Genomic DNA, 24161 nt, shown 5'->3' on the forward strand with positions numbered 1-24161 from the left:
CAAAAGCATAAAGTTAGATTATGTTAGGACAGTACATAGCCACAAAAGTACAAACATCCATTTTCAATTCAAGGTCAGGCGTCACCAAAAGCAGAAACCAGCTAGAATTATGCACTAACCTTTGTCAATCTCCATCAGATGACACTCCTAGGACATTATGTTATACAATACATGCATTTTTTGTTCCATCAAGTTCATATTTATATCCAAAAACAGCATTTTACAGTAGCGTGAAATTCAGATTTTTTTCTTCTCTGAAATGCTTCCGGTGAACATAACAAAATTACTATTCGAAAACATTGGTAAATTATAATATTGTCATTCAAAGAATAATATATTATCATCTCGTAACTGCGACCGAATGGCCAGATCTCAAAATAACTTTACTGGGAAATCACATTTTGCAATAAACGGGGTGCTATGCTAAGAACAATAAGCTATGCTATACAGTTAGCATCATCTAATATCGATAATAACATTGTAAATATCCCCTTACCTTTGATTATCTCCATCAGAAGGCACTGCCAGGATTCCCAGGTCATGTGGTTTCTTTTGACAAAGTTCATAATTTATGTCCAAATAACACCAAGTACTTAGAGTTCATTATGCTCCCACAAAACGTGGTGGGGGGGTGTAAAATCATGCCGAAAAGCTAAAAAAACCTAGTAAATAATCTATTTACGTTCGTTCAAACATGTCAAATGTTGTTTAGCATTAATCTTTTGGTCCATTTTTAACGTTAAACATCAGTAATATTTTCACACAACCTATCCTATGTCTAGATAAACAATGATGACAAACTCACGCTTCTCAGATTTATGCGCAGGCGCAAAAAAATGAAGTGATGACATGTCAACTTCCTTGCATTCTAATTTGCTCTCTGTTTATCATAGACGCTTCAAACAACTTTATAAAGATCGTTGACATCTAGTGGAAGCCGTAGGTGTTGCGAAATGAATCCTTTCTCACTATGGTATCTATAAAACAATGACACTAAATAGTACGGTCACAAAATTCAAATTTTTTTGGATCTATTTTTCACAGGTTTTTGCCTGCAATATGAGTTTTGTTATACTTACAGACACCATTCAAACTGTTTTAGAAAATTCAGAGTGTTTTCTATCCGAATGTGTTAATAATATGCATATCCTAGCTTCTGAGTTGGTGTAGGAGGCAGTTAAAAATGGGCACATATTTTTTTCAAAATGTCTCAATACTGCCCCCGAGCCCCAACAGGTTAATTAAGACATCAAATATATCCTATATTTTTGTTGGAGAAGTTTGCTCACCACCAACAGAAAATGATTTCCATCTCACAACATGATCAACTTAAATGCGTCACCTTTTCCAATATAAATATGGTGTCTGTCTGTCAACAATTAAATACAAGAAAAAACAGCCAACTCTTTTTTTATATACTGTATATATACTTTTTACAATCAATTTTTTACTGCCTAAAAAAAATTACGTTTGAGAAACATAGGTAAAATCACGAAAATTTCTATAACTCTCATCCACTTGGAACAAGTCCAACCAAGACACAACTAATCTCCAAAAACGACAAAACATGCAGTCAAAATAAATTGTGAGCCAGGGCTAAACACAAAACTTATTGCATGACCACCCTTGAAAGACAGTCAGCAACCAAGTTGTCCTTACCACGGACAAGTCGGATTTCAAGAGGAAATCTTAACAGCCTTTATCTAAACGTCCGTTTTTCAGGACACTGTCTTTCAAAGATAATTCGTAAAAATCAAAATAACTTCACAGATATTCATTGTAAAGGGTTTAAACCCTGTTTCCCATGCTTGTGCAATCAACCATAAACAATTCATGAACATGCACCTGTGGAACGGTCGTTAATAAACTCACAGCTTACAGATGGTAGGCAATTAAGGTCACAGTTATGACAACTTAGGACACTAAGTTCCCCAGGGTCCCTGCTCATCTGCGTGAATGTGCCTTAGGCATGCTGCAAGGAGGCATGAGGACTGCAGATGTGGCCAAGGCAATAAATTGCAATGTCCGTACTGTGAGACGCCCAAGACAGCGCTACAGGGAGACAGGACGGACAGCTGATCATCCTTGTAGTGGCAGACCACGTGTAACAACACCTGCACAGGAACGGTACATCCGAACATCACACCTGCGGACAGGTACAGGATGGCAACAACAACTGCCCAAGTTACACCAGGAACGCACAATCCCTCCATCAGTTCTCAGACTGTCTGCAATAGGCTAAGAGAGGCTGGACTGAGGGATGTAGGCCTGTTGTAAGGCAGGTCCTCACCAGACATCACTGTGGGCACAAACCCACCGTCACTGAACCAGACAGGACAGGCAAAAAGTGCTCTTCACTGACAAGTCACGGTTTTGTCTCACCAGGGGTGATGGTCGGATTCGCGTTTATCGTCGAAGGAATGAGCGTGACACCGAGGCCTGTACTCTGGAGCGGGATTTATTTGGAGGGTCCGTCATGGTCTGGGGAGGTGTGTCAAAACATCATCGGACTGAGCTTGTTGTCATTGCAGGCAATCTCAACGCTGTGCGTTACAAGGAAGACATCCTCCTCCCTCATGTGGTACCCTTCCTGCGGGCTCATCCTGACATGACCCTCCAGGATGACAATGCCACCAGCCATACTGCTCATGATTTCCTGCAAGACAGGAATGTCAATGTTAAGCCATGGCCAGCGAAGAGCCCAGATCTCAATCCCATTGAGCACATCTGGGACCTGTTGGATTGGAGGGTGAGTGTTAGGGCCACTCCCCCAGAAATGTCTGGGAACTTGCAGGTGCTTTGGTGGAAGAGTGGGTAACATATCACAGCAAGAACTGGCAAATATGGTGCAGTCCATGAGGAGGAGATGCATTGCAGTACTTAATGCAGCTAGTGGCCACACCCAATACTGACACTTACTTTTGATTTTGACCCCACCACCTTTATTCAGGGACACATTATTCAATTTATGTTAGTCACACATCTGTGGAACTTGTTAAGTTTATGTTTCAGTTATTGAATCTTGTTATGTTCATACAAATATTTACATTTACATTTTAGTAATTTAGCAGACACTCTTATCCAGAGCGACTTACAGTAGTGAATGCATACATTTCATACATTTTTAATTTTTTTCCTGTGCTGGCCCCCCGTGGGAATCAAACCCACAACCCTGGCGTTGCAAACACCATGCTCTACCAACTGAGCTACAGGGAACGTTAACATTAAGTTTGCTGAAAATAAACACAGTTGACAGTGAGAGGACATTTCTATTTCTGCTGAGTTTCTATTTCTGCTGAGCTATTTCTTGTGCAAGTTTTAAATTGACAGAGTACTTGTTAGTAAAGGTCTCACCTAGAGATGATATGCAGGAGCTTGCAGGGATTTGTAGTCTTGCATGATGTCTACTTTGACGCTAATTAGCATTTTGAATCTGAGAGTAAATAGAGCTGAATATATTGATAAAAGTCACCTTGTCCTGGGCCTCCCGAGTGGCGCAGTGGTCTAAGGCACTGTCGCCTCTTCACTGTTGACGTTGAAACTGTGTTTTGCGGGTACTATTTAATGAAGCTGCCAGTTAAGGACTTGTGAGGCGTCTGTTTCTCAAACTAAACACTCTAATGTACTTGTCCTCTTGCTCAGTTGTGCACCGGGGCCTCCCACTCCTCTTTCTATTCTGGTTAGAGACAGTTTGCGCTGTTCTTTGAAGAGAGTAGTACACAGCGTTGTACGAGATCTTCAGTTTCTTGGCAATTTCTCGCATGGAATAGCCTGCATTTCTCAGAACAAGAATAGACTGACGAGTTTCAGAAGAAAGTGCTTTGTTTCTAGCCATTTTGAGCCTGTAATCGAACCCACAAATGCTGATGCTCCAGATACTCAACTAGTCTAAAGAAGGCCAATTGTATTGCTTCTTTAATCAGCACAACCATTTTCAGCTGTGCTAACATAATTGCAAATGGTTTTCTAATGATCAATTGGCCTTTTAAAATGATAAAGTTGGATTAGCTAACACAACGTGCCACTGGAACACAGGAGGGGTTGCTGATAATGGGCCTCTACACCTATGTAAATATTCCATTTAAAAAAATGTCCGTTTCCAGCTACAATAGTAATTTACAACATTAAATATGTCTACACTGTATTTCGGATCAATTTTATGTTATTTTAATGGACAAGAAATGTGATTTTTCTTTAAAAAACAAGGACATTTCTAAACTTTGAACGGTAGTGTGTGTGTGTGTGTGTGTGTGTGTGTGTGTGTATATATGTATGTATGTATGTATGTATGTATATATATATATATATATATATATATATACATATATATATATATATATATATATTTGGGAGCAGTAACAGTGAGTGGACATTCCCTCTTTTCCCAAATCCTGTGAAAGTTTGGATGTCTGTAAAACCCTCCATAGTCTGTGTTGTTTTAGGCCTAATATTATATGCCCACGGGGAACAATTAGGGTGCCTGCAACTGTATTTAGACAGCCTATTTAAAACAATAGTTGTTTTGTTTTTATTAGAATTTTATTGGAATTATTCAGTCTTTTTAGGTCTTAGTAAATTTAATATTGTGTATTGACAATGTTTGGCATGTTCATAATTCAGACATAATGCATTTTACAGTATTGGGGTGGCAGGTAGCCTAGTGGTTAGAGCGTTAGGCCAGTAACCGAAAGGTTACTAGATCAAATCCCAGAGCTGACAAGGTAAAAATCTGTCATTCTGCCCCTGAACAAGACAGTTAACCAACTGTTCCTAGGCCATCATTGTAAATAATAATTTGTTCTTAATTCACTTGCCTGGTTAAATATATAAAATACAGTACAGTTGGCCTATATCAGTGTGAATGCTATGTTAATGGTATATTTCCATATTGAAGCCATGCAATTACTGTTCAAAACATATTTAGCAAATATGGGATAGGCCAATATTTAGTAGGCCATTTAACAAACTAGACTATAACGGACTGACATTCTAATTGGAGTTAATTTTCATTGCAATACATAAGACTGTAAATACACAAGTTGAAGCAACCACATATTTTAGCCCTGGGGCACATTCTGATTGGCCAGTCAGAGGTCAAGCCTCGACACACCTTCAACTTTTTAATTAATCAAAACCCAGCCCTCTCGTGCACCTATCAGCTAAAGCACCCATAATTCTAGTTGTGAAAATATCAAAAAATATTTTGGAAACACCTCTGAACCTATAGACTACCGCCAGTGCTTAGATTTACCATTGCAATAGGTTTATTAAAATAGAGTCATGAATCTCCAACAAGCCATTCTTGATTGCGTTATATAATTAATATATGCATTTTCCCATGCCTAAACAAGAGATTGTTCTTCGCAGCACACAGTTATGAGAGTGTAGACCCAGAACTAACAATGTTACCCGAATGTTTGTCTTTGGTATTATCTTTGCTATTTTGGCACCTGCTGCACATTCAGGGCTTGGTATCTTCTTCTATAGCATGGACACAAATAAACATTATAGTATACTCTTACAGGCTTTGGTTGGACATTAGCACGTGGGGCACACAGAATGGTGTCACCTCGTTAGTCTGTGTGTGTTACACCTGTGCTAGTTTGTCATCTTGTTAGTGGGAAAGTGTTTCACCTGTGCTGACTCAGGTGATATTTAAGAGTGGCTGGCCCAGTGGTCCAGCTGTCTTGCGATATGCAGAGTGTTAACACCTTTAGTTGGCTTTCCCTATTTGAGGTCTAGACAAACAATCCTTTAGCTGATCTTCCATGTTTTTGTTTGGCTACACTTTTTGATTTGCTTCCTGTCTTTAAGTTTGGTGTGGGTTTTATATTTGTGTGCCTGTTGATGCTTGTCAACTTTCAGTGGACAGCCCATGAGCCTTTCAGAACCCCTCCTACACTTTGGTTGTGGTCAGTGACTTTGTTAGTTCCTCTTTCTGTTTGAGCGACATAATTTGGTTTTCTTGCTAAGGACTAACAAATTGGGAGTTTGTTTCCCATGAGTATGGTAGTCGCTCTAATCACCTACTCTAAAGCTCTGCTGTGCCCAGATATATTTTTGTGTCCAAAATACACTTTTGGTAGCGTTTGTCACAGACATCCAACCTGAGGGGTTATAAGATTGGTACAATAATTTTAAAAGTTGCATAAACACAGGCTTACAAAAAAAACATGGACTTTAAGTTGGAAGGATTTATGGAAAACCCTACATGGGAGATGCTAGATAAATGTATGAAGGTGAATCTGATTGTCATTGCAAAGCATTATGACATCAATGTTGCACATGCAAATTCAAAAGCAGTAGTCAAAGAGTTATATGCTGACCAGACCTCACGCACGTGTGCATCCGCCTTCGTGCACAAGTTGATTTTGTCCACCCACACCATACACGATCAGGACATGCTGGTTGAAATATCAAAACAATTATATTAATTTGGGGACAGGTCGAAAAGCATTAAACATTAATGGTAATTTAGCTAGCTTGCTCTTTACTAGCTAATATGTCCTGGGATATAAACATTGGGTTATTTTACCTGAAATGCACAAGGTTCTCTACTCCGACAATTAATCCACAGATAAAACGGTCAACCGAGTTCGTGTCTAGTAATTTCTTCTTCTTTTGACTTTATATGGAGGTTGGCAACCAACTTTAAGGTTCATTACCACAACCAACTGGAGTGTGGATCTCAGTTCATCTTTCAATCACCCATGTGGGCATATGCTCCTAAAAAGTAATGAGGAGATGGGAGAGGCAGGACTTGTCGAGTGTCACAAATAGAACCAAGTTCTATTTTAGTGCCTGGCTACGCAGACGCTCGCTGATGCGCGCGCAATGATTGAATAATGATGATGAAAAGGGTCATGGGGTGATAGTGTACACCCCATAGATGTGCAACTGCGAGAGCTAGAACTCAAGGCAAAATGTGAAAAACTGAAAATAGAGCTTGAGCACAGGGAAAGAGAACGTGAGGAGAGATTGGAGCAACAGAAATTAGAGCTTGAGGAAAGGGAAAGAGAAGATGCGCGTGCAGCCAAACTACAAGAATGTGAACATTCAGCCAGACAACAGGAACGTGAGCATGCCATTTGACTAAGAGAAATAGAATTGAAAGCACTCCGAATCCAGTCAGGCCGTCCTGCAACCTCAAGAGAGTTTGGTCGGCACAATTATTTTACTCTGTTTGAGCAGATTGCCACATCCCTAAAATGTCTGCGAGACCAACTGTTCCTCCAAAATGTTCCTGTGGGAAAAGCTCAAAGTGTACACCGCTTTTTCTTGACCAGAGTTCAGATTGACACTTAATGCTGCTATCCTATCCTTACGAGTTGGTCCCAGAGGCATACAGACAACAGTTCCGTAAATTAAGAAAGACACAATCACAAAGCCATGTTGAGTTCACAAGGAAACAAGCATGTCTTTTTGATCAGGGGTGTTGCTTTCAAGAGGCCAAGGACCTTGAGGATTTAAAGACACTCAAACTTTTGCCTTCACAAAAGGGTTATCTACATTTTATGAGCACAAGGATCTCACTCTTGAGAAAGCTGCAGTCCTTGCAGATGAGTTTGTTGACACACAAAACTAGCTTCACAAACAAAGCACCCAGTAGTTATCCCTATGCAAAAAGCAATCCAGAAGTCCCCTCCTACTGCAAGGTTTCAGTCCTTTTCAACAGAGCCCAAAGACCGGAAGAAAGCTGGGTTTTTTTCATATCCATCAGTTTGTTATTAATGCCGTGAGAAAGGAAACATTGCCTCTGTGTCCTAAGTTGAAACAGAAAAATTTGAGAAAAAGCAGTTTCTTCTTGTGGGAGCCCTCCAGTCAATTAAGTCTCTGGTTGGGACTGGTGTATCTCCTAAACAATATTTTGGATGAGATGTGTATGAACCTTTTTGTTTCAGACGATTTGTGTCTTTGCAGAGTGGTGATGCTGTTAAGCAGCCGGTGAAGATACTGCGAGACACTGGGGCAGCCCAGTCCTTCATTTTGGAGGGTGTTTTGCCTTTGACACTTCAGCGAGTGGTTACGGTGTGTTAGTACAAGGCTTGGAGATGGGTTGCATGGAAGTTACTTTGTATAATGTAGAACTCGAGTTTGATCTTATTTCCAGTTCCGTTGGGGTGAAGACGAGCCTACCGGGGAAGGTGGTCTCAAATCATTTTGGGAAACAATTTTGGCTGGAGGGAATGCCAAATCCTGTCGGTTTGTAAGGAACCCAGAATAGAGGAACCTGATGGGTTATCAGAAAAGTTCCCTAGCGTGTGCTATGCCTAAGAAAGTCACCGGGAGCAAGTCTAGTGTTGAGGATGTCAGCGATACCACCATGGTCGATCTGTCTGAGATGTTGATGGTGATTATGATTTTGGTAAGCCTCCTGAGTTGACCTCTCTTTTGAGAACCCCAAGGGTGAGCAAATTTGTAGGACCGCTGAAGGAAGAGGGTCCCTACAGTTCGATGTCTAGGAAGTAGCTGATTGCTGAACAGAGTAAAGATGTTTCCCTTTCCCCTCTTCTTGTTGAGATACATCCAGAGGAGGAGTTTGAAGTTTATGGGTGTTGCTTGGACAGAGATGGTGTTCTGATGAGGAAATGGCATTCTCACGCCACTTCTGGGCAAGACAATTGGCCTAGTTTTCTCAAAATTGTTGTTCCAGCTGCGCTTCGACTAGAGATACTGAGGTTGGCTCACAATAGCAGGCCATCTTAGGGTCAACAAGACCTGTGGCCGTATCTTGCCTAACTTCTTCTGGCCTGGTCTGAAACAGGATGTTGTGTCTTACTGTACATCCTGTCGTATTTGCCAGTGGCCGGGTAAACCGAAAAAAGCTTTACCAGTTACACCTTTGCAGCCTATTCCCGCTTTTGACAAACCTTTCAGCAGGGTTCTGGTGGACTATGTTGGTCCTTTTCCCGAAGCCAAGAGTGGTAACCAGTTTCTCTTAACCATCATGTGTGCTGCTACTCATTCGATTTTCACAAAGTCAATGCAGTTACTAAGTCAGACTCGTACCCTTTGCCTAGGGTTGACGATTATGTGGACTGTGTTGGCGCTGCTAAGTACATTAGCAAGTTTGATCTGCTGAAGGATTATTGGCAGGTCCCTCTAACTGAGCACGCCAAAGAGTTGACTGCTTTTGTCACTCCTGATGGTTTGTTTTCCTACCTTCGTCTTCCGATCAGGTAACGAAATGCTAAGACCCTTTGGTCTCTGCACCGGTGCTAGCAGCTCCGGATTTCCGTCGTCCATTTGCTTAGTACACCGATGCCAGTGACGTAGAAGCCCGGGCTGTGCTCCTACAGAAATACAATAACAATGATGAGCACCCTGTGGGGTACTTTTAAAAGAAATTGGCCTCATATCAAAACCACTCTCGAGAAGGAGGAGCTTGTTTGGTACTGGCTCTTCAGCACTTTGAGGTTTATGTATGAATCTCTACCCTTCTGGTGGTCTATACCGATCATAACCCTCTTGTTTTCCTACAATATGGGACTCCAGCGAAGGAGTCGGCGGTTCGTGGAGCTCGTATTCTGGGCTAAACTGTCAAATTGAGGCAAAGGTAAGAATCTCTGGATTAACTATCTAATGTGAATCCAGAGATGGTTAATCCAGAGCTTCTTACCTTTGCCTCGACTTGGCTACGCATGCCTCTCTCTAATATCAATATGCCTCATCCATTACTGTCCTGGTTAGTGATTACTGTCTTATTTCACTCCAGAGCCTCTAGCCCTGCTCAATATGCCTTAACCAACCATGTTGTTCCACCTCCGACATATGCGATGACATCACCTGGTTAAAACGTTTCTAGAGACTATATCTCTCTCATCATTACTCAATGCCTAGGTTTACCGCCAATGTACTCACATCCTACCTTACCTTTGTCTGTACACTATGCCTTGAATCTATGCTATTGTGCCCAGAAACCTGCTCCTTTTACTCTCTGTTCCGAACGTGGTAGACGGCCAGTTCGTATAGCCTTTAGCCGTACCGTTATCTTACTTCTCCTCTGTTCCTCTGGTGATGTGGAGTTTAATCCTGGTCCTGCAGTGCCTAGCTCCATTCCCACTCCCCAGGTGCTCTCATTTGTTGACTTCTGTAACTGTAAAAGCCTTGGTTTCATGCATGTTAACATTAGAAGCCTACTCTCTAAGTTTGTTTTACTCACTGCTTTAGCACACTCTGCCAACCCAGATGTCTTAGCCGTGTCAGAATCCTGGTTTAGGAAAACCACCAAAAACCCTGAAATCTCCATCCCTAACTATAACATTTTCCGCCAAGATAGAACTGCCAAAGGGGGCGGTGTTGCAATCTACTGCAAAGATAGCCTGCAGAGTTCTGTATTACTATCCAAGTCTGTACCCAAACAATTCATGCTTCTACTTCTAAAAATGCACCTTTTCAGAAACAAGTCTCTCACTGTTGCCACTTGCTATAGACCTCCCTCTGCCCCCAGCTGTGCCCTCGATACCATATGTGAATTGACTGCCCCCCATCTATCTTCTGAGCTCGTGCTACTAGGTGACCTAAACTGGGACATGCTTAACACCCCGGCCATCCTACAATCTAAACTTGATGCCCTCAATCTCACACAAATTATCAATGAACCTACCAGGTACAACCCCAAATCCGTAAACACGGCACCCTCATAGATGTCATCCTAACTAACTCGCCCTCCAAATACACCTCTGCTGTTTTCAATCAAGATCTCAGCAATCACTGCCTCATTGCCTGCATCCGTAATGGGTCTACGACCAAACGACCACCCCTCATCACTGTCAAACGCTCCCTAAAACACTTCTGCGAGCAGGCCTTTCTAATCGACCTGGCCGGGGTATCCTGGAATGACATTGACCTCATCCCGTCAGTAGATGATGCCTGGCTATTCTTTAAAAGTGCCTTACTCACCATCTTAAATAAGCATGCCCCGCTCACAAAATGTTGAACTAGGAATAGATATAGTCCTTGGTTCACTCCAGACCTGTCTGCCCTTGACCAGCACAAAAACATCCTGTGGCGTTCTGCATTAGCATCGAATAGCCCCCGTGATATGCAACTTTTCAGGGAAGTTAGGAACAAATATACACAGGCAGTTAGAAAAGCTAAGGCTAGCTTTTTCAAACAGAAATTTGCATCCTGTAGTACTAACTCAAAAACGTTCTGGGACACTAATGTCCATGGAGAATAAGAGCACCTCCTCCCAGCTGCCCACTGCTCTGAGGCTAGGAAACACTGTTACCACCGATAAATCCACTATAATTGAGAATTTCAATAAGCATTTCTCTACGGCTGGCCATGCTTTCCACCTGGCTACCCTTATCCCGGTCAACTGCCCGGCAACCCGTCAAAGCCCCCACCATTTCTCCTTCACCCAAATCAAGATAGCTGATGTTCTGAAAGAGCTGCAAAATCTGGACCCATACAAATCAGCCGGGCTAGACAATCTGGACCCTCTCTTTCTAAAATTATCTGCCGAAATTGTTGCAACCCCTATTACTAGCCTGTTCAACCTCTCTTTCGTATCGTATGAGATTCCCAAAGATTGGAAAGCTGTCGCGGTCATCTCCCTCTTCAAAGGGGGTGACACTCTAGACCCAAACTGCTACAGACCTACATCTATCCTATCCTGTCTTTCTAAGGTCTTCGAAAGCCAAGTTAACAAACAGATTACCGACCATGTCGAATCCCACCGTACCTTCTCCGCTATGCAATCTGGTTTCAGAGCTGGTCATGGGTGCACCTCAGCCACGCTCAAGGTCCTAAACGACATCATAACCGCCATCGTTAAGAGACATTATTGTGCAGCCGTATTCATCGGCCTGGCCAAGGCTTTCGACTCTGTCAATCACCACATTCTTATTGGCAGACTCGACAGCCTTGGTTTCTCAAATGATTGCCTCGCCTGGTTCTCCAACTACTTCTCTGATAGAGTTAAGTGTGTCAAATCGGAGGGCCTGTTGTCCGGACCTCTGGCAGTCTCTATGGGTGTGCCACAGGGTTCAATTCTCGGGACGACTCTCTTCTCTGTATACATCAATGATGTTGCTCTTGCTGCTGGTGATACTCTGATCCACCTCTACGCAGACGACACCATTCTGTATACTTCTGACCCCTCTTTGGACACTGTGTTAACTAACCTCCAGACGAGCTTCAATGCCATACAACTCTCCTTCCGTGGCCTCCAACTGCTCTTAAACGCAAGTAAAACTAAATGCATGCTATTCAATCGATCACTGCCCGAACCTGCTCGCCCGTCCAGCATCACTACTCTGGACGGCTCTGACTTAGAATACGTGGACAACTACAAATACCTGGGTGTCTGGTTAGACTGTAAACTCCCCTTCCAGACTCACATTAAGCATCTCTAATCCAAAATTAAATCTGGAATCGGCTTCCTATATCGCAACAAAGCATCCTTCACTCATGCTGCCAAACATAACCTCGTAAAACTGATCATCCTATCAATCCTCGACTTCGGTGATGTCGTCTATAAAATAGCCTCCAACACTCTACTCAACAAACTGGATGCAGTCTATCACAGTGCCATCCGTTTTTGTCACCAAAGCCCCATACACTACCCACCATTGCGACCTGTACGCTCTCTTTGGTTGGCCCTCGCTTCATACTCGTCGCCAAACCCACTAGCTACAGGGTATCTACAAGTCTCTGCTAGGTAAAGCCCCGCCTTATCTCAGCTCACTGGTCACCATAGCAGCACCCACTCGTAGCACGCGCTCCAGCAGGTATATCTCACTGGTCACCCCCAAAGCCAATTCCTCCTTTGGTCGTCTTTCCTTCCAGTTCTCTGCTGCCAATGACTGGAACGAACTGCAAAAATCTCTGAAGCTGGAGACTCATATCTCCCTCACTAGCTTTAAGCACCAGCTGTCAGAGCAGCTCACAGATCACTGCACCTGTACATAGCCCAGCTGTAAACAGCCCATTTATCTACCGAATTCATCCCCATAATGTATTTATTTATCTTGCTCCTTTGCACCCCAGTATCTATACTTGCACATTCATCTTCTGCACATCTACCATTCCAGTGTTTAATTGCTATATTGTAATTACTTCGCCACCATGGCCTATTTATTGCCTTAACTTACCTCATTTGCACTCACTGTATATAGACTTTTTGTTTCCTTTTGTTCTACTGTATTATTGACTGTATGTTTTGTTTATTCCATGTGTAACTCTGTGTTGTTGTATGTGTCGAATTGCTATGCTTTATCTTGGCTAGGTCGAGGATGCAAATGAGAACTTGTTCTCAACTAGCCTACCTGGTTAAATTATTATTAATTTTTTTAACAGCCTTTATCTATTATAGACATGTTTGCGCAATGGCAAACCTATAGGCCTTCAGTGTGTGACAGGTTCGTAATTCTGTCAAAGTAGCCTACACAATCGCAAAGCATGTGAAATATATTCACGTGCGCCGCACACAGACTAGTTTCTGCGAAACGTCATGTGCAGGCAGCAAGAGTGTGCAGCTCTCAAATGGTTTTGGCATGGAGCGGCTCACAGAAGGATGACATCGGTAGCCGGTAGGGTAGGACAGACGTTTCAATTTATGATATCTACCAGTAAATGCTAACTAAGGAAACAATGGGTATGCAAACCAGGTATTAAAAAAGTTTAGTCCGAAGTGTTGGTTAGTATGCTATTTGTGGTGCGCAATTGTTATCATGCACTGTTTGCATCAGGGGCGTAGACATGGATGGGCCTGAGTGCACTGAGGCCAGGCCTTAACAGGCCCACCCAATCAGATTGATGTGGTTTAAGCATTGTTGTGGACTTAAACCATCACATCATTTAAAACCTTTTTTTTTAATATATATATATAAAAATAGGTGATTTTTGAGGTTGAAAATCTGAAACATCTATAGGAAAACTCATACAAAAAAAAATTATTCACACGGGGTGCCATTTTCTTTCGCTGGACTGGCCGTTTGGGAATTTTCTTGCAAAATTACAGTATACCCATATCTCCAGGTACCACTACACCTCGGCATAGGGGCGATGGAAAGACAGCAGTCACACACAGCATTATGGTAAAGGTTAAGCAGTAAATAAATTCGGACATAATAAGCCAGTAGGTAGCAAATCATAACAACACAAAAACACAACCATTAAGTGTCTCCCAATTGAAATGTATTACTATTACTTCCCAAAAATAATTTCACATTTAGCACACAAAGTAACCTGTGACTTAAAGTGGAACTGACTCTTGTTTTGAAAGATATGAAAGAGAGCATCATAATATCAGTAAAAAATATCCAATTCCCAGTTTATGCTACAAAACCAGCTTTATAAGAGGTTTTAATAATAGCTTATTTTACTCAACGTTCCATGACGGATACGAAGGCTTTGATGGCAGAATAGATAGATGCATGATTAATATAATTCTCTAATACATTTCTTGGTAGTCCAAAAAATATTGCTATCAGGTTGTAAATCACAGCTGGGCTGGAACATTGTTTGCTGCCTCCATTCTGGATGCACTGTTTCAGTTTCAATGACTCAATATTCTGTGCAAAAACGGACAAATGTAACTAACGCTGAGAATGTCAATACAGTCGAACTAGCAAGGGCAAAGATCACAAGTCAGTCAAAATGTTGCTAATAGGCTAGTGTATATATTTATGTAGCAAGCTTAAAACACGGAACCTAACGTTAGCTAGCTAGCTGCTTGGAGGATGTCATGCCATTGGAGGAGTGGGTGAGTGACTGACTTTTTTCTCATATCGTTTTTTGGTGGCTATACACAGCTAGAGATGCAGGTATCATTTGGTTAGCTAGCAATAACTTAAACGACTGTTATCCAGTTGGCATATCTCTTGCGTTCGCAAATTCACTCTTTATCTACTCCGATTTCAGAGCACTCTCGCGTCCAAGTGTGCCAGAGCACAGTACTGATGAATTTACTAATGTGCAACACCCGCTGAATATGAAGGAAAAAAAACTGTCAAGAATGCTCTAGATAACATGTAAACAGCTAACCAGCTCTGCTACGGCAAGTAAAATGGTCAGAGTGAGGTGTTCTCTCATTTGTTTCTGGAAGTATCTAGCTAACAAGCTAGCCACCGTTAGCCAGTTCGCTTGGTTGGGACAAGCATGGCAAGCTGCAGAAGGACGAGGAGGCTACAATTCCCCATTGTTTATCAGCGCAATTTTGACAGCCAACTAGCTGAAAAAGTTAGAGGGTTTATCTAATGTTCCTTCATTAGATTTGAGCTCATTTTGCTCTGCCTAGCATTAGTTGTTGGGCTGGGGAGCGTCGCTGGAGGCTCCGGGCTGGGGAGCGTCGCTGGAGGCTCCGGACTGAAGAGCGTGGCTGGAGGCTCCAGACTGAAGAGCGTCGCTGGTGGCTCCATGCCATGGATCATCTCTACAGGTTCCGCGCCAAGGCTCATCACTGGAGGCTTCTTTCCATGGATTATCTCTACAGGTGCCGGGCCATGGATTATCCCTACAGGCTCCGGACCATTTATAATCCCTCCAGGCTTTTTGCCAAGGATTATTTCTTCAGGTTCCGGGCCATGGATTACCTCTTCAGGCTTCGTGCCATGGAATATCCCTACAGGCTCCAGGCCATGGATCATCACTAGAGGCTTAGTGCCATGGATCATCTATACAGGCATCGGACCATCGATTATCATTGGATGCTTTGTACGTGGAGCAGGAACCGGTCTTACCGGACTGGGGAGACGCACTGAGGACCGAGTGCTCAAAGCAGGCACCGGCCGTACTGGGTTATGGGTCTGCACTGGAGGGAGAGTGCGAAGAACAGGCACAGGACGTACTGGATTCTGGAGGCGCGCTGGAGGGTGAGCGTGAGGAGCAGGCACAGGACGTACTGTGCTATGGAGGTGCACTGGAGAGAGAGTGCAAGAGGCAGGCACATGCTTACCACAAAAAGCACAGGTAGTTGACTCAGGCCTCACCCCTGGCCCAGCCAAACTACCCGTGTGCCCCCCCAACAACATTTTTTGGGGCTGCCTCTCGTTTTTCCCAGGTAGGCTCCCATATCTATCGATTACCTGGCCCCAAGTCCAGTTCCTCCTCTCCATCCACTCCGTATGTGACCAGGTGTCCATTTCTGCCCGGACACGCCGCTTGATCCAGTCATGGTGGGTAGTTCTGTAACATGGGTCATCTAAAGGAGACCAAGGCGGAGCGTGTAGAGTGCTCATATTTTACTTTTAATGAAGACACTTGAACAAAACAACAAAACGACCGACAACAGTTCTGCAAGGTACACTTTGACAAAACGGAAAACAACTACCCACACCCACACATGAAAAACAGGCTGCCTAAGTATGGCTTCCAATCAGAGACAACGATAGACAGCTGCCTCTGATTGGAAACCATACCTGGCCAAAACATAGAAAACAAAAACATTGAAATAGAAATCTAGAAAACCCCATATAGAAACAGAAAACCAAAACCACCCAAAACACCCACCTGTCACGCCCTGACCACTCTACTATGGAAAATGACCTCTTACAAGGGTCAGGACGTGACAGTTGCGCTATTGCAACTGCCTGGAAACACACAGTAAGGTTCAAGGGGTATGATGGCTAGCACGTGTGGCACATGGCTTGTTCATTTAAAGGCCTACTGTAGCTCTGATTGTTTATAGTGCACCGGTCTGTGTTGTCACCGGTCCTGGACAAAACAGATGTTTCTGGTCTCGGTCTTGACTCGTTCTCGGACCCCTTGTCCCCCTTCGGGTCTTGGTCTTGACTCTGACTCAATTTGCTCTGGTCTTGGATCGGTCTCGCTTTAGGTGGTCTCGAACACAACACTGGTTCTTTTATGATAGCCACATTAGCAGCTAATTAGCATTTCATGTTGGGGGCGGGGTGGGTAAATACAGGCAAATATATTGATAAAAGTCACCTTGGTAACTGCCTACATGTACATATTGCCTCAACTAACTGGTGCCCACGCACATTTACTCTCTACCGGTACCCCCCTGTGTATAGTCTCGCTGTTGTTATTTTGCTGCTGCTCTTTAATTACTTGTTACTTATATTTCTTATTCTTACTCATATTTTTTTTTAACTGCTTTGTTGGTTAGGGGCTCATAAGTAAGCATTTCACTGTAAGGTCTACACCTGTTGTATTTTGCGCGTGTGACTAATAACATTTGATTTGTCCTAGAGAGATTTACATGGTTATCAAAACGTCACGTCAGGGTAAGCCTACACGAAACACAGTCTTTATTTTAAGTGTTTCTAAAATTCCCTATGGTGAAAAACCATTGGAACCATTTCCTTGTTTGATTGTTAGGTTTTATGGGTATTATGACTCATTTTATGGTACTCTATATCCCTAGTTGTGCTAACTGAAATTGCCATATTGGCGCACATTTTTAAGGACACACCTCAAATATTGCTTCCTCAACGGAAGATAGGTAAATTATTGAACCTGGCCTAGGGGTTGGAAAACGCCCGTGTGCCAGTTTTTACATTACAAAATGTATAACTAACGTGCGTTTGATACTTGCGCCTCCTTACCGCCAGCCAAAAATAGAGCCTTCAATGAGATTCGGTAATGACTGTTTTTCAGCTAATTCCCCCATTAGCCGTGTCTCACCTTGTGTCCTAGCCTAATGGCGGTTGGGATGTTTTATTATTATTAAAGCAGAACATTGCCCTGCTGAGAGCAGAGCTGAGCAGCTGTTGGAGCTTATCATGGTCTGTCTCTCCGTATGGCAACACATTACCACTGGACCTCTGAGACAATTAAGGGCTAGGTAGAAGCAGGCGGGTACGAAGTCAACTCTATACTTATAACATTATGCCTATGGTGATGAGGTGTAACCAATGAGTGTAACCTTCTAGCCGGCCACAGTGTTGTTGATTGACTTAGTGGGTTAATGCAGGAAACTATTGGTTCTACTCAAGTGTTTTTTTACCCATAGCTGCAGTGGATACTAGCTCTGTTTATTACAGTCGTGACTTCATATTCTATCATCCCCCTGTGTGCCCTATAGATGCTATATTGACTTTGAAGACATCATCTGCTTGCTAGTCTATTTACAGGTAAATGCCAAAATAAAGGAAACACTTGAGTAAATGAGGGATACAAAGTATATTGAAAGCAGATGCTTCCACGCAGGTGTTGTTCCTGAGTTAATTAAGCAATTAACATCCCATCATGCATAGGGTCATTTGTAAAAATCCACAGTTGCCCATTATTTTGTCTACCATGGCTAAAAGGTCTGTGACTTTGAAAGAGGGCTCTCAAATGAGCATAGGGGGTTTAGTGTGTGTGTGTGTGTGTGTGTGTGTGTGTGTGTGTGTGTGTGTGTGTGTGTGTGTGTGTCATTCACCAGATCTCAACCGAATTGAACACTTATGGGAAATTCTAGAGTGGTGCCTGAGACAGTGTTTTACATCACCATCAACAAAACACCAAATTATGGAATTTCTCATGGAAGGATGGTGTTATAGAGTTCCAGACACTTGCAGATTATATGTCAAAGATCATTGAAGCTGTTCTGGCAGCTCGTGGTGGCCCAGCTCCCTTTTAAGACACTATGTTTGTGTTTCCTTTATATTGGCAGTTACCTGTGTGTGTATGTATATACTGTATTCATCAGTGTATGGCACTAGAAGGAGCTGGCCATGGTCCTGAAAACATCTCAGTGGGCAGCTTCAAAGGGATGTTCAGGGGGGAGAGGCACTAGTTGTCGAAACATAGCTGTAGTATATTCTTACTGCACAGTACATCTCCCGTCTCCTGCAGCATACTGTATCGACTTTTGTATACATATTTTCTGTACTACTTATACTTATAAGTATTATAGTTCTCATTCACAAGGCATTAGTTTGTCAGCTGCTTAGAAACGGTACATTTTAAGTTACCTGGTTGAAATGCACCAACACATTTGATCACTGTGTTTTCCTAGAGTACATTTGACTCTAAAAATCTAGTCTGCTTCAGTAGTTAAGGGGCTAATCCTAACTTTTACTGACATATTTGACAATTTGTAATTAGGATTCGCCCCTATTAGGGTTACCTGGGACCGTATGTACCAAGGCTCTTTGAGTAGGAGTGCTGATTTAGTCAATTTTCGTTATGATATAAAAGTTTAAACTGATCCTAGATCAGCACTCATACTCTGAGAAGATTGATACATACAGTCCCTGTTCTACGGTATGATTTAATTTGCTTTTCATTACACCCCCAGGTGCCTTACGTGAGGGTGGCCCCCGAGGACCTCCTGAGGGCCCGCTTCCCGCGCTTCTCGCCCCTGGACCTGCGGCCCACCAATGCACATGTCAGCCTAGCCGTGGTGGACCTGCTCTCCTTCTTCAACAGCACCAGCGCCTGTCTGCTCTGCGCCAGGGCTGACTGTGAGTTGCCAACCATAGAAATGGAAATTACTAGATGGACATTCCCATTCAAGTAAACTAGCCTAAAGAAATACAATTACTCAATTAACTCAACTATGTTGTGATGGATGGACCCATAGAAATATAATTACTGTAATGGAAATTCCACTGGGTTTTATATGATAACAATACCCCTGATCAGTAGTACAGTTTAACTTTAGGACATGCATGCAGTCATTGCATATACAGTAACAGGAGGCGATGTAGTGAGATGGTAATTTAGCAGATATGGTAATTTAGCAGACCCATAAAATTGGTGTTGACTGTTTTCTGACCAACTGAGCCATTGGAACCACCATGCTTCCTCTAGCAGGTCAGTCATCTCTGTCAGTCTGCCCCTCAAGCACTCATCTGCCCAAAGCTGACTGTTATTTGTTTCATTCACATCACACACTCAGCATTCATCTGTACATAGCAGGTCATTATTGATCCAATTTAGCTTATCTGTCTTGATGTGGTCATTGGGACGTTTGTGTGTGTGTGTCACCATGCGTCTGTGTGACAGGCCTATGGTGCCAGGCCACCTCAGGGATGTCACCCAGAGACAGGGGCAGGTGTGGAACGCGTGAAATGATGAGTTACGCTTTGCTTTGGTTCCCAATGCTTATATAGAACGTGGATAAGATGAATCCCTCCAACCTAGGTCCTAAAAATATACTTAGGCTAACAGCTGGTATTTTCTCTATAACAATATGTTATCTTAACTTAAAATAGAATGCCTATTTCCTAGTGAAATTTGCTTTTACAGTGTTAGTTGGCCACTGGGAAGATGATGTTGCTTACTTATGACAATGCATCAATTTTGTTATATTTTGAAGATGGTAAATTACATACTGAATAGTGGTCTTTTTGGACGGACTTGAAATACAGAAATCAAGCATTCAGAGCATATGTAAGAAAATACGGCCAACAAAGGAGTGATAGTGTAAACCTACAATGGCTGTATGGATAAAATACTTCCTATGATTTACTTAAAGGACTAGCTTAGTTGTAAGATGTGATACTTCTATCACCAAAGGCAGAATTCCTTGCAATAGTCTCCTACTGGCCATTACTTAAACTATTAGACGATATTGTAGCGACCTGACGTTCATAAGAAAGTGCATCAACGTTGTGGGCTGTGGGATACAATATTACACATTCATGGCCAATTGTTGCTGTTGTCCCAGGTTTGATGAACCTGGAGCAGTTACTACGTCAGTTCCTAATCTCTAAGGAGACGCTGACTGTTCGTGTGCTGGATGACAGTCAGGACCCCATGCCTGTTCTAAAAGAGATCCGCAACTACCAGACTGACACCATCATAGTGGACGCCAACGCCACTGTGTCCCTCCTCATCCTGGAACGGGTAAGCGTCCCAAATGGCCCCTTATTCCCTATATAGTGCACTACTTTTGTCAGAAATAGTGCACTATAAAGGGAATAAGTTGACACATTTTGGGACCCATCCATACACTCCAGCCCATTGCCCAATCCCAAATCTATCGCTATAGGTCTACGCTTTATGCACTTGTGGAGATCTTATTTGATAGGTGTAAAGCGTAATTCATAGTCCACAGAAGCTAGGACGCGATAGTCCGGTGTCCCATTGTGACATAGCTATGCGGCTCTGAGACCATCATCCGCGGGGACGCACAGCCCAAACGCACACTTTCCCACAATTCCCAACCAACGCATCTCTGGTATGCATTTTATATTCATTTGAATGAGTTGACAGTTGGAGAAATTGCTTGAGCTGCGCTCAGATTTCGAAAAGTATGAAAGCCAACATGTTCCAATGTTCTAGTACACTGCTACGCGTACCCTCTTATAGACGCTTAACTAGTGATATGCTGATACATCTTTCTACCTTGACCTCTGATAGGTTCAGTGGAATTGTCACCATATTGCTTACATCTATCAAATCCTCTCAGATCTCCAAAGGTACATAGAGCATTGGGTGTGGGAGGCAATTTGGGATTGGGAATACAGTATCACTAATAGTGGCTACATTCATTACACTAAAAAGCTGGGTTCAAACAAACCGGGTTGAGTAGGTTAATTTCTAAAGCTAATCCGTTACAGTTACTTGTCTAAAATTGTAATCGGTAACATAACTTTATGACTACCCAAACTTAGTCTTAAAGAAAAAAAATGGTGAACCTTTACTTAACTAGGCAAGTTAGTTAAGAACAAATTCTTATTTACAGTGATGGCCTGCCTGGGAACAGTGGGTTACCTGCCTTGTTCAGGCAGAACGACAGCTCGGGAATTCAATCCAGGAACCTTTCAGTTACTGGCCCAATGCTCTAACCACTAGGCTACCTGCTGGCCCAGGTAGCCTATCTGATTACATTCATTAATCTGATTATTCAGTTACTTTTAGATTGCTTTCTCCTTAAGAGGCATTAGAAGAAGACAAAAATGTGTGTGTCAGGGGCGTCGTAAGGATTAGACCAAGGTGCAGCGGGAACGTGTATACTCATCTTTATTTATTTAAAGGAAGGAAAAACAAAAGAAACACGTATACAAAAAACAACAAACGACACTAAGCAGTCCTGTCAGGTGCATAGACACAAAACAGGAGACAACTACACACAAACCCCCATAGCACAAACACCCCTATACATAGGACCTTCAATCAGAGGCAACGAGGAACAGCTGCCTCCAATTGAAGGTCAATCAACAAACCCTAAATATAGAAGTAGAAAAACTAGACTGAACATTGAAAAACACTAACCTAGAACATAGACCAAAAACCCCGGAACACTCTAAACAAACACCCCTCTTACATAATAACATAGCCCAACAAACCCCGAAACACTCTAAACAAACACCCCCTGCCACGTCCTGACCAAACAACAATAACAAATAACCCCTTTACTGGTCAGGACGTGACATTGTGTTACCAATTCAACGACATCTATTGCAGGATAAATCAATGTTAAAATGTACATAGCTGGCCATATATGGATGTTACATTTTACTTTATGGGTTGGTTATGTAGGCTTCTTCTAACCCATCACTTTCTACTACATATAATACAATTTAAATGTTATCTTGACATTAATAACCAAAGCCTATCAGAATTCCAGTCATTCCAATAAATGGCATACCCTTTGATCTTCAAGAAATAGGACTTGGAAATATGGAAGTATAGATTAGACATTGTTTTACCTGAGCATAACCCCAAAACTAAGAACTTATTAGCCAGCCCTACTCTGTTGATTGTGATTTTGTTATCATGGAGGACTGATTGGGCTCATTGATTTGAGTTGAAAAATAAATGCTTCGATCATGGAATGGCATGCTTTGAGCATTACTGAAAAGTGCTATTTACATCTGAAAAAGGAATGCCATATGCTGCATTTGCTATAGGCCTATTGTTTACCTTTTTGTTGGTGACACTGATATTGTGATAATATGCAGCTGTTTAAAGGGCAAATCCACAGATGAAACAATAACAAAATGTTCGCCCCGCCTGAGAGAGGGATGAGTCTGGAGGGATGGAGGCTGAGGGATGGGTCTGGAGAAATGTAACCACTTTCAGATTAATAGACAGCGCTATGGATGCAAGGACTGACCATTCATGATATTAACATTATTGTTTTAACTCTTATGAGGCTATACAAAGTTTGTTTACATTTACACTGTTTACAAACATTGGAGAAAAACAAGCTTATATTTTGAGTTCTCATGGAGTGTGACAGTTGAACTGAGCTCATGAGGCATTTATAAGTTATATTCTTCAAGAATCAATGGAGATAAATACAGTGCCAGTCAAAAGTTTGGACACACCTACTCAGTCAAGGGTTTTTCTTTATTTTTACTATTTTCTACATTGACAAATAATAGTGAAGACATCACTATTACATCACCCTTTGCCTTGATGACAGCTTTGCACACTCTTGGCATTCTCTCAACCAGCTTCACCTGGAATGCTTTTCCAACAGTCTTCAAGGAGTTCCCACATATGCTGAGCACTTGTTGGTTGCTTTTCCTTCACTCTGCAGTCCAACTCATCCCAAACCATCTCAATTAGGTTGAGGTCGGGTGATTGTGGAGCCCAGGTCATCTGATGCAGCACTCCATCACTCTCCTTCTTGGTCAAATAGCCCATACACAGCTTGGAGGTGTGTTGGGTCATTGTCATGTAGAAAAACAAGTGATAGTCCCACTAAGCCCAAACCAGACATGCGGAGATCATCTGTTCACCTACTCTGCGTCTCACAGAAACCACACAGAGGTTGGAACCAAAAATCTCAAATTTGGACTCATCAGTGGACAGATTTCCACCAGTCTAATGTCCATTGCTCACGTTTCTTGGCCCAAGCAAGTCTCTTCTTCTTCTTGGTGTCCTTTAGTAGTGGTTTCTTTGCAGCAATTTTCTCTCGTGCGTAATGTGCCTATATCATATATGTATTGGATAATGGCACAATCATTTGGGCTTTTTTGAGCTTGGACTCATTTAATGTCTTTAATGTAGGGCTCATAAAATGTATAGCTCAACAGGCTCAGGCTTGAATTGTTGTTTAGATATATTTCACTGTATCACAATTCCAGTGGGTCAGAAGTTTACATACACTAAGTTGACTGTGACTTTAAACAACTTGGAAAATTCCACAAAATGATGTCATGGCTTTAGAAGCTTCTGATCGGCTAATTGACATAATTTGAGTCAATTGGAGGTGTACCTGTGGATGTATTTCAAGGCCTACCTTCAAACTCAGTGACCCTTTGCTTGACATCATGGGATAATCAAAAGAAATCAGCCAAGAACTC

The 24161-nt window shown here is 42.4% G+C and overlaps 1 protein-coding gene across 1 annotated transcript in view; it reads left to right on the forward strand.

Annotated features, from left to right (window-relative positions):
* LOC106603743 (glutamate receptor ionotropic, kainate 4) overlaps positions 1 to 24161 on the forward strand; it is a 75280-nt gene that overhangs the window by 7901 nt on the left and 43218 nt on the right. Inside the window, exons 4-5 of the mRNA XM_014197795.3 lie at positions 19196 to 19361; positions 20570 to 20748. Coding sequence (XP_014053270.2) covers positions 19196 to 19361; positions 20570 to 20748 — 345 coding nt within the window. The remainder of the gene's footprint in view (positions 1 to 19195; positions 19362 to 20569; positions 20749 to 24161) is intronic.

The sequence above is a fragment of the Salmo salar genome, chromosome 04, assembly GCF_965601325.2.
Source record: "Salmo salar chromosome 04, fSalSal1, whole genome shotgun sequence".
Classification (NCBI taxonomy): Eukaryota; Metazoa; Chordata; class Actinopteri; order Salmoniformes; family Salmonidae; genus Salmo; species Salmo salar.